This window comes from Phoenix dactylifera, chromosome 11, assembly GCF_051530095.1.
Source record: "Phoenix dactylifera cultivar Ajwa chromosome 11, Ajwa_hap1_PhDact_Kaust_v1.1, whole genome shotgun sequence".
Classification (NCBI taxonomy): Eukaryota; Viridiplantae; Streptophyta; class Magnoliopsida; order Arecales; family Arecaceae; genus Phoenix; species Phoenix dactylifera.
This window is the reverse complement of record NC_143200.1, coordinates 717,934-730,373: the sequence shown is the minus strand read 5'-3', so window position 1 is coordinate 730,373 and position 12,440 is coordinate 717,934. Positions and strand designations below refer to the sequence as shown.

Sequence of the window (12,440 nt, the reverse complement as noted above, 5' to 3'; positions counted from 1 at the left end):
AATAGATTGGATCGGGTTGAATCGAGTTGGATCGAGTCGAATCTAAATTCAATAAACTCAGATCTGACCTGAAAGATAGAATGGGTCCAATTTTAAAATCCGACCTGACTCTATAGGTCTTTTAAAATAGATTGAATCAGTTCTAGATGAGTTGGGTTGGACTGAATGGACCCAACCCATTTGCAGCTTTAGGGACTACGCAGCGCAGCTTTTAGTATGGCTTTCTCCGAAACAAGACGACCAGGATGACTTCCGAAAAAGCATCGTAAACTCAATCATGACTCACTCCGTGGGAAGAGCTACTACTTAACAAATGATACACCCATTCCGAAAACACCCACCAGAAATCCCAAACACTGGCCTCGTGGAGCCCACGCTAGCGGGATCTACATGTCACTCACTAGCAGGGTATTAAAGCCGGGTTTTCATAAAGTGAGTGGATTAAGTATCGTCTTTTGTAACTACACATAAAGAAACCCGCTTTTGGGTACCCAAATTCCGCTCCTTCTGATATGTGGGGCCATGTTAAATGTGGGACCCACGCTACGGAGAGGGTGCGTCGCTGACATTACGTAGTAGGGGCTTCATTAGCGATTCTTTATATTTTCTATAGTAATTATTATATGTAATTAATTAGCCGCTTTAACGTCCGAACTCTTCCCGCACCAGACTCCCGACTACTAACAGACCCCGCATGGAACGCCTCCTCCTCCTCCTCCTCCTCCTCTCTTCTCCTCCTTCCTCTCGATCCTCCTCCTTGAAACCATCGAAACCCTAGCCATGGAGCGAGGCTTCCGCGGTGTGAGGGCGGACCTCTCCGAGCTCGCGCGCCACCTTCTCGACATCGCCTGCTTGCTCTCCCCGCTCGTCCTCGCCCCCACCCACGCCGACTCCCCCCCGCCCTCCCGCCGCCCCCCGTCCCGCGCGCTCGGAGGAATCCTTTCTGATATCGCCGAGATCAGAGGGGGACTCCGGAGCGGCCTGTCGCGGCTCTCGACGGCGGCGGCGGCGGCCGCCTTCAGTAACCCCCTGCCGCCGCCAGAATCGAGGGCCGGCGGGGTAGCCGAGGAGGTCCTGGAGTTTATCGTGCATCTCGTGGAGGGTCCCGAGTCGTGGCTGGAGTTTCCGGTGCCCGTGGATGATGGTAATTTCTATTGCTCTTGTTGCTTTGGTCAGAGTCGTCTTTCGAGTTTGATATGGTGGAATTGTCGAAAAATTTTAGCTTTTGTTAATTTATTTTTTTTTTTTTTTGCGTGATAGATTTTTGGAAGGATGGCAAATTAATGACTTTGCCATATGACTTCGAAAGTGGAATACATTGAAAGATTTTGACTTGATGCTGGTGGTTTTATGGGATTTATCTAAAATAGATTGGAAAAAAATTGGTAATAAGATAAATTTAGAGGGTTGAGAACTGGCCTCAATAGTTGAGGCTTGTCTATGATTCTGTCCTTTGAGTAGCTCAAGCCTCTCATGAGGCACAAGGTAACTTTATCACCTACTGTCGAGATACAACACACTCTCCACGAACTGTTCCTGCATGCACAAGCAGAGAAAGGTGCAACTTCGAAGCAGCAGCTTTGCAACTTAAAATATCCTCAAATTCAACACAAAAAATCACAGAAGATACATAAGACCTTGTAAAACAAAATTGCAAAATTGCAATAATATTAAAATTGTGAGAAAAAAGTGGAATTGTCGCTGCCAATGTTGGATCCTTTGAGCTATATATATGGAAACCCAAAATGTAATATAAGCACGTGCATTAAATAATATTTAATTCAAGCAAAAACACCATAGTCCTCTTTACTATTATATAATTCTTTGAAAATTTTTGAGCCATGAGTGTGGGACTAGAAGGCAGGCCTGAGATGCCAAGAGGTGCAGGAAAGAGTTGGTTGTGTCAGAAACTAGCAGGGGAGCGCAGGCACCTGGGGTTGGGTGCAGGGTGGTGTTGCAACAAGCGAGCAACAAGAGGTTGGGGGCTAACTCTCTTCCTTATTCATATGTAAAAAGGATTTCATGATGTCAGGTGGGAGTTGATACCCCTCCTCCTTTCTCACATGGCTTTAGCTCTACCGTTGGTTTTGACTTCACCAAGTGCATAAGGTGTTTTACTAGTTCCACTATATGATTTATGTTCATCTTGGCCCATTGATGCTTGAATTTGCTTATGTTTAAAAATCCTTTATTTTCTTTTTGTTTTACCTTATCTATTTTTGTTCAGTGTATTACCATAGAAGTCCAACATATCGTGTTACCTTGGCACTTCGACCTTTGGGTTTTTGATGTGTTTGGACACTTTGACACCTGACCACTTCATCGCATTCTTTGACGCTTCATATTAACAAATCGTGATATCATCATGATTATGTATTGTTTGGCATTCATACCTAAAAGCTTTTCACTCTAACATAATATTTAGCAAAGATTTGGTTGATTCTACCGAATTACCAAGAGATTGCTCTAACAAATTATTCATTATATACAATATAGACATGTTTAAAACTCCATTTTTTGAAGGTTCTCTTGTCTGACTCTTCTCTACACTTGGAAAATTGATACGCGTCATGTGCCTGGAAAACATTACCAACCTGTCAGATAGAATGTTTGTTTATCCTTGGTTATTGGAGGAACAGGTCCAATATCATAAAGTTAATGCAAGGACAAACTTTCGGGTATTTATTGCAGATATGATGAAAAATCTATACAGCATGTATTTCTTGGATTGAGTTTGTCCTATTCACTGTAGCACCAATTAGTTCCTGCTCCATCTATTGTTAATATATATAACTTGAACTTCCAATTAAACCATTGAAGGGTTTTCACCATGTCACCATGGGACCTCCACTAGTTGCATCTATTGCTACTATATATAATGCAAATTTAATCTCCGTATGAATCTAATGTTTTAAGACAAACAAAAGAAGTAAATATTAGAAATCGAATTGTATTTATCAGTCATGCATCCATTTAGTTAGAACTTAAAAAAACTCATGGAAGGACAACCTATGTCTATAATAAAAATAGATTTAAGCTGACATGGGTTTGGAAGGTATTGGAAATGTCTATATATTTAAGGAATGCCCTTGAACATATATGATATATGTATACCATTTGTGTCCTCACAATTTGTTTATCAGGTTCTAGCAGTTCTTGTACTATTCTAAACTCATCATCCAGCTAGTGGATCTCATTCATCTTCTGTTTTTCAATTATACTAATGCAAGCTCTTATAGCCAAACTGCAACATTGTTTGTCTGCCACTCGCATGCTTGACTTCACCGTGTGCATCTTGCTCCAGATTTTTCTCTCTTCTTAAATTGGGGAAGCAAGCTGCCTCATGAATAATTGGTCTATATATTCTTTCATTTCTTCTTGCTTGAGTTGGTTGCTTTGGAACTTTTGAGTCTGCTTGTTTTATGTCATTCTTCATATATCTCGCTCTTAGTAACCTAGAATTGACAGTGTTATTTAATTTGCTAGTAAAACAGGCCTTTGGTGCTTTCATTCTTTCAGTTTGATGGTTTTAGTTGTAAGCTGACAGTATCTTTATTAATCCAATTTGCAGTGTCTAGTTGGTGAGCACTTAAATTCATTTATAGATCTTGTAAAGCTACAATGTCATGCTTGAAATCTATAAAGTCGTATACTGCCATATTATTGCCTCCTATTTCATTATTCTCCTTTTTAATGTCTCCATTGGTGTCATCCCTTGAACTTAATAAACAAATTTAAGTCTTGCATAACTTTTACTTATGGTGACTCAAGCTTGCCTTAATCTACAATATTTTCATTGATTTGCCAATAACGTAAGTCTTAAAGGGGACACATTTTGTGGAAGTGAGTAAAGACCTACCTTTTGAGGTTTTGAACAATCAATTAGAACTTACAATTGAAAGATGGAAGGAAGAAACTTTGAGTGTAACAAGGTGGCAACCTTTGCTTGGTTGGCCTTACAGAGAACTTAGTAGTCCAAGATAGTGGGGTTCCAGCTAGCCAACAGGTGATCGCTAGGTAGCAACCAATCAGAGTCTATGGACCATCTGCTTATCTCTTGCCAGTTCTCATCATGAATGATGCAATTCTATAAAATCAAGCATAGGCTCCTTCCTCTTGCTTCTTTTTTTTGTTTGCTAGACTGGGTGATTCATACAACTCGTGTACGGACGCACCCAATAAAATCGAAAAACAAAATATCACGGAGCTCCCGAGGCAGCTCTCCATCCCCCGCCCACAGGAGGTGGCCACCCAATTCGTAGCCCCGTTGACTTCTCTAAACACATACTTCGCCTAGACAAGTAATATTGAAGGAAACTAACTTTCTCTTGGCTAAGGATGTGGATAAGGGATATTGAAGGAAAGCATGATAAACATAAAATTTATTGTTATAATTTTGCCTTTGGTCAATTGTGAAGTTATGGTATGTAATCCTAACAGTGTTTTACATACCAAGCCCTAGAAGTTGGTATAGGGTATACCGAGCCAACTCGAAGTGGGGCATAACATGCCGACTTGGTAAAAGGCACGCTGTGCCAGCTCAATATGGCATGAGGGCTCGATATGCTCCTATACCAGCACATGATAAAGTTGTTGTGCCAACTTTAAGAGAGTACAATGCATTGGTACGAGGGCATATTTTACCGAGCTGTCCCACACTGGTAAGTTACTGGTATAGGGTCTAGTACCAAGTCTTCAAACCTCGATCCTAACTCCCTAAAAACCTATGAGAACAAAATCTCCAATTAAATTTTCATAACAATAAACTAAGCAATAAATTATGCAATATTTTAAGAAGTTTTTGGAAGTAATGGTAAACACATAAAACTCCAACAGAAATAATTTGGCAACAAAAGACAACTCATGCTGACACCTAGTCAAATTGATCTTAGCAAACCGTAATTTGCTTTTAATCAAAATAGATATTGTTAGTCTATGAATTCTTGTGACAAAAACCCCAAATTAGAGATGCTTTTGAAACCATACCTTAGTCCATCCTTGATCCTTTTTTTAGGAGTGTTCCATCCTTGACTTGAATAAGTACACATTACTAAATGCCACCTATCTTTACATGCTCCTATCCATACAGATGGATGAAACTAATCCATGTGATCATAAGACTAAATGAGGATATCACAATTATGCTTCATCAAGCCTTCATAGTATTCTTGTGAAACATCTACCACAATGAATTTCTGACGAAGCTGCTTTCAGAGCTCTTGAATCCTTTATGCTAAAGTTTGAGGCCTTGAATTAGGCAATTTCAGCAAATTCATGATCTCTTAACCAACAACATTTTTTTTCCAGTTTTGTTCTGTACATTTAGTAAGTTTCATCAAATCATTGTTGGTTGCAGATTAGTGTTTTTTTCTTGAAGTACAGAGTAATGTGTGTTGGTAAACAGTTTATAAAACTTGTTTTTACTAAAAAGACTGATTTGTTTATGATAGTTTTAAATTTGTGCAAATGCATTCTAGATTACATGTCAAAAAATATTTTTAAGGAAATAATGGTTCAGAATAGATAGAGGGACTGAGATTCCTGTGTTTGTGCAGGCAGCTTTCAACTAATATTGCAAACTGATTTCTCATTAAGCAACATGATAACATGGAACAAAAGCAAATGGAGACTTTATGCTTCTAATCTATGCTATTGCAGATTTTTATATGTCTCATTCTCAAAGAGAGCATATAGCTACTGTTGAACGCTTGGTTCCAAGTTTAACAGCTCTTAGGATCAGCCTTTGTCCAACTCATATGAGTGAGGAATGTTTTTGGAAGATATACTTTGCACTGTTGCATCCAAGGCTGAATAAGTATGACACGGAGCACTTATTGACCCAGCAGGTACAAGTTTAAATTGTTCAATAAATATACTATATAGTTGCGTAATGTTCTTTTATCCCCACTAGTTAGTTCTCAGCGATCTTGCTTCTTCCTTCTTGAGTCCGTAATCAAGGTTTTTTCATATGATTCATGTTGTATTATTAGTGGTAATATGTTTATTTGTAGATTGTTTGATCTAGCTAGCATAACTTAAGTGAATCTTCGGCTTACTTTTGGGATGTAATTTTGTCCCCCTGTTAACTCCTTTCAAAAAACAACAGAAAATCTGTAGCTGTCAACGACAACCTTGTCACTTTTCTTTATTGAAGATATGCTGGAGCTTACATCATGCTCTACAAGTATTCCCATTTTGCAACACATTGTTATCTAATTCGCTGATTGAATGTTTTGCAATAAAATTATGTTCCATGCATATGAATTAGTTTATCTTTTTTTGTTTTCTAATGCATCATCTTTTCATGATTGTCTGTAAGTCTTCTTTCTTTTAATTTTTCTTCGAAAAGTCTCTTCTTCCCTCCATTCTTCCACATTTATATTTAACATATTGTTAGTGTATTATAAGTTATCATGAATAAGAGTATAAGACCTTTATTTCTGGTACCAAGATGCATTAGTTACACTTTGAATTTTCTGTGCTTACATCAGTAGAGATCAAGTCTTCAACAAGCTAATTATGAACCTTCACATGAATATATCTAACCAAATACAAAATGGCTACAGCACATAGATGCCGAATAAAAAAAAATAGTTTAGTTTAGATTTTACTGTATTTTGGGAACTTTTATTTAGGTAATATTGAAGTATGTTGTAAAGTCTTGTTATAAGTAGGATCGGTGTGCAAGGATCCTACTTTAGGTATCAGTTGGGTTGGATAAGTCATAAAGTCATTAAAATTTTGATATTTTGTTGTTTTAATTGTCTTTCTGTATAGAGTATTGCAAGATCCTGAATTTTGCATTTTAGGAAAGATTTTGAGTGTCTTTGTAGAGATTGATTACTTGGTTTCAAACAGTGCTAACTTACTTGTGTAAGTCATAAACAGCCTGTAAAGGCGCTCATCAAGGCTGGATCAAATATTGTTATAAATGAATTATTTGTTTTAAAGAGATTTTTATGTTGGCTATGTTCAGCCCTTCTCTATCCCTCTCTAGCACATGCCACCCCGCACCCCCCCCCCCCCCCCTCTCTTCTCTTCTTGTTCTGCATTGTATTATCTTGATCTCTCCAATACCATCCCTGTTCTGTATTGTAGAAATATAAAATGTATATCCTGAACTTTTGTTGTAGGACAACTTTGAACCATCATGAATTGACAAGTTTACTTTAGAAACTTGTTCTCAGGATCCATATTTTATATTTTTCAGCCATCTTAGGAGAATAGTAAAGCAATTGATCCAAACCCTAGTTTTTCAAATTTCCAGGTCTTTCCATGCTTGTAGGCCATTCTCAATTAGTCCTACATCATAATACTAGATAAACCATTGTTCTAGCTTTAAAAAGTGGTCTATGCAGCCACATATGTGTATGCAGCTTCCTGATCACTCTTCACAGGGTCTAAGCTGCCTTTGTATGTAGGCAAGTTACATGGTGGGTGTGCAAATGGCCTGCATAAACACAGGCCCTAGATATGTGCCCTCCAACTCTATTTTTTTGTTGAATTTCTATTGAGCTATTTCTATATTTTCTATTATTTTATCAGTTATGAATTTATTTATTATATTTTTTAAATATGAACCGCACAGGTTCCTGCCTAAGTGTCCGTATACCACTCTTAGGCATTATGCAGTATTTTGATTGCCTACATACTGCGACCGCTTTTTGAAACCTTGGATAAAACTTCAATGAAGGATAACAGATGTGAAAGAATAAGAACAAGGGGAAAGCACAAGCTGAAAATATAAATATGTTTACAGCAGTCATGATTATCAAATGACCTTTTCTGGCATTGGATTTGCTGGTGCAGAGAAACAGGTTCAAATATTGCATCCGTTCATTCGCATGCCTGATAAATGGGCTTTCCATGCAAACCTATATCAGAACTGCATCTCTCTCTCTCTCTATATATATATATATTATCTATCTATCTCTTGCACATTCTCATTCTCATTCCTAAATTTTTCTTCTTTGCACATATTGAAGGATCTGAGATTTTCAATTCCTAGACCACATGACAGTCTCAACATCTTAAGGCCCTGCCAAGCAATTCATTTAATGCTGTTTTCTAGTCACTGGCATTAAACTTTTTTCTCAGATTAGCATATAGCCTTGTAATCTTTTATATTTTGATGTAAAGTGGTTAACTATTTTAAGAAAAAAATTGATTATGCTTCTACCAACTTGAGGACAATATGGAAACACCAGTGAAAGAGTCTCACAAGTTACCTTTTTGAGTTTTGACACCGTGTTTTAAGCATGCCAACATATGAGCTGATAACTTCAACACATCGACCTCTGACATAGTCCTGACTCAGGATATTCCAATTCCAAAGAAATCTAGATAAATTTGAGCGATAATTCTTTTGAATGATGTGTAGAACTATCAGAGATTCTTTCTATTCTTTTTACAAAGTATCAACATAAATTAAAGGACAATCCTTTTAAATTTCTTAATGCTGAACTGATACATAGACTAAGCACAAAGAGAAATTTAAAACTAGCTTGTGGAAAGGCAACAGATTGTATAGAGGCTTCTGGAGGAAGTATGCATTGGACATAATTACTACGAGCCATGGCTAGTGAAGTTTTACTCCATTAACTAGAACTGATGAGCAACCATGAGTTGTGGTAGTTGGCATGCTTCATGTCTGATGAACGAATAGTGGGTTGGCGCAGTTTGTGGCCTTATAAATGCTATTAATAGTAAGAAATCTATGTATAATCATGATAAAACATGTGAGCATGCTTTACTTAAAGTTTGTTGCCTTATCTTTAAGAAAAATATTTTCTTCATTCCTTGCACATTATACATCAACCACGCATCATGTTGGACCAATTTTTGGTATGGTTTGTTTCTTTTCGACTCATGCAAGTGGACTTGACTTAACCCTGAATTCTAAATGGGTCTGCAGCCCACGTTAAAAAACATACATACGCAACAATTGGAGTGTCAAAAATATTCTCAATAATGTTTTAATCCTAGGAACATGGCTCGGCCAACTGGGTTAAGGGAGAAAAAAAGCACCTAACACAAGCTGACTGGCACTGCTTCAACTAGACATTCTGACAGGCACATCTTGGCGCAATAACTTTCCCAAGCTTGAGTTGAAAAACAAGTGTGGCATTGTGCAGCATGTGCGGTGAACATGGCAAATTTGAGATGCAATATTTGCAGGGCGGCTGTGGTCCTATCAACTAACTTTTTTATGCAGCACAGCCAATCAACATGACTGATTTAAGAGGAAGGAGTATATCATGGCCTTTTGTGAATCTTGTGGTCCCGTATGCCTATTATGAAATGTTATAAGGTGATGTAAGGAATTTAAGAGGAAAGAATATATTGTGGATGGTTGTGGTCTAATAGACCACTAAAATGCTACTCGGTGTCTAGGCCTTCTTTATTATCAAAAGAAATCTATTTCTTTTCCAACTTTTTCATCCCATCAATCATTAAGGATGGTAGTGGGTGTTCTTCTGAGTTCTAACTTTGTAACCGCCTCCCCCTAGCTTTCTAAATTTTCCTCTTTACTTTGAGCAGAATTAAGATTTTGGCTAAACTTCCTATATGGTACATGAAAATAGATTATACAAGACTCTCAACCATTTGAAGAAATGTCAATGACATACGAAAAAAAATCTATTTAAGGATTTAATATGTTCCCTCCTCCATATCACTAATTCTGGTTTTTGCTCCCATAGCAGATCCATGAAGTTATTTCACTTATGTAGTCTGGCCCTTGGCTTTTATAGTGACTACGAAGGCAATACATTGATTTTACCTCCTAGCCATAAATCTGGTTGTTATGCTGTGTCTTGTATCTAGAGGATGCACAGGCATAGTGTCCCTCCTCAGGCATTCATCCCGGGCCCAAGACCCACTGCAGGTTTTGGAGGTGTCTGTACATGTATATTTTCACCCATTCTGGGGTTTTGGGGATCATCTCTTTATTTGGCCTTTTGAGAGGCAGTAAAACTGAGAGGTTTGTATTGGGTTTCTCCTTATCTCTGTACACTCTTGCCATGATGAAGCTTAGTATGATCATCTCTACCTGGACCATAGATATGCAAATAAATTTTCTTCATGCATCCTTTCTGTTATCAGCTATTTTAGTTTTTGTGTACAAACATTCTGTATTATGTTTGTTCTTGTTTTCATTCAACTGGTAGGGAATTTCATGTTTCACTAAATATGGATAGAATAATGACATTTAATAGCTGCCCATATTTTGTACTCTTAGAGAACTTTCTAGAGAGTGGTGGGGTTGGGGCATTGGCAGTCTTGGTAACAGGCTTGTCAAATGGTTATATACATTTTTTTCATCTGAAATTTTTCATAAAATATTTGCCTATTTTTGATATGTCACCACTACTTTATTTTGGAATGTTGTGGGAATATATCCATATTTACTTGAAGCTTTCAAGATTTGCTTCACAAGGTGTTTGATATACTTGATTTTTCCCCTAGTGAATGTTGTAAATTTATAATACTCCAAACTTCTGAAAGATGTCTTTTTAGGTGCTATAATAATCTGACTTCTGAGCAAATAAACCTCTCCTTTTTATTTCAGTTGAGGCATGAAATTGGATTACCTATTGGTAATAAGTCTCTATGCAGATTGTGGACTCTATGCGTATAAAAGTGGAGGAGATGCAGCATAGTGTGGATACTCAGTCCCTGAGCTTTGGGACAGAGAGCTTTCCTTTAATAATGAGTGGAGGTAACAAGCAACTAGAGGATGATCAAGCTCAAGAGGCCTCAGCAATCACCAAGACTACATCTCAGCAAAGCATTTGTCAGTGGTCTGAGATACCTGGCGACGTTGGCAATACCACTTATAGTGGAAAACAGTCCAGAAAGGAAGATTTCTCATTTAGGGAGACAGGTGATGGTAATGTTGTTCTGATGGAGAGATACATGGATCAGCTCTTAGCTGAAGGAGGCCAAGTCCATTCTCCTCCTTCCTCCTACAAGTGGGATCAATTGAGAAAACCTAGTCCAGGGGATGATTATGACAAGGCAGTCCATGGCACGCCCCACATTCGAATATTGTTTGATGAGGAATCAAGTGATTGGCATGCTGTTGATGATTTTGACTTTGAAGTGGTTGGGAGGCCTTCCGTTGGCAAAATCAAGTAATTTTTTTTTAAAATCATCATATGCCAGTCTTTTATGTTTTGCTTAATCTCTAAATCAAGCAATTTGAACCATGCAAGTCATGCTCACAAGCTCTCATAAGGTCATTGTGTCCTTTTAAGTGCTTTTACAATTTAAAATCAAACTGTGATGCAACTAAAATATCACAAGGGCTTATATCCATTTGGCATCAACCATGTTTTTATGGTAATTGTTTGTCTATCTGCCATTTCTGAATATGTTATTGTAAAATGAACTTGATCTATCATCTAATTCCTGAGTAATCATCAGGCATCAAGTGTTTATGAAGGACCTCTGCTGCTAGTTTAAAATCAGCTGGCGCCAAGGTAAGAATGTTGCAACTAACACATTTGCAATAAGATCATTTATATTGAGGATGGGAAATCTCTTGATTGTGTTAGAGACTTGGATTTAAATCCTGCCATCCTCGAGATTTGGGATCAGGGGTATTAGAGAAAATGCTTTCCCATTGTGTAGCCCACTGCCTATTAATCTTTTCTTGAGAATTCATATTAATGGGGAAAAAAAAACTCAAAAACTTTGAACTATTGATGGCTTTATAGAACTATCATAGTAGGTAATGAAGTGAAAAAGGCATTTCAATAATGAACTATTTTTTCATTGGGAGCAGACCTGGTCCCATCTCAAGCCGCCTCTCTGGCTTCTTTTACTTGCTAAAGTTAATTGAACTTGACTCTTATCCCTACACTTGAAACAGTAATATGCCTTTGTCATTCTATTTTAATGTAATTGAGGAAGCCAAGCAGGCTGTGAAATTTCAGACTGGAAACATAAGCAACAAAACAAGCAACGTGTCGTAAGTTTTTGGTCAACTTAAGAAAACCATTCCTACCCACAAAATCTCTTTTAACCACTCCTCCTACCCACAAAATCTCTGACCATGTGCTTGGTTTCACATTCGCAAGCAAGAATACAAGTACTTTATCTGTTGGGCCACCCTCGTTCCCCAAACGGGTACCTACAACTTAGTCCTTTGGGTCCTAATTCCTTCGGAAATCTAATTCCACAAGTAGCAAGGTTCCCACTTCCCTCCTCCCCTTCTTTTCATTCGCAAAAAAAAAAAAAAGAAAAAAAAGATTGGAATACCATCACACTAAATTAATCCGTCTCCGAGGTTTTAGAGCAGCAGTTCCGGAGGATTTGGAGACACTGCCTGCTTCCCTATGTGAAGATGCACAAATATTAACCCATTTATGCTTTGGGTTCTAGCCTAGTCCCATCCTGCTTGGCCACCTGCCTCTTGGGTGCATGGAAGTTGACCA

General features: G+C 37.9%; 1 protein-coding gene across 1 annotated transcript; it reads left to right on the top strand.

The window, feature by feature from the left end:
• The first annotated feature begins 632 nt into the window (after window positions 1-632).
• On the top strand, window positions 633-11,344 carry LOC103710128 (uncharacterized). The gene is made up of 3 exons (XM_008795745.6): window positions 633-1,144; window positions 5,659-5,846; window positions 10,618-11,344. Exons 1-3 carry the CDS (start codon window positions 781-783, stop codon window positions 11,137-11,139), a joined length of 1,074 nt encoding a protein of 357 aa, XP_008793967.3. The 5' UTR covers window positions 633-780; the 3' UTR covers window positions 11,140-11,344.
• The last annotated feature ends 1,096 nt before the right edge of the window (window positions 11,345-12,440 follow it).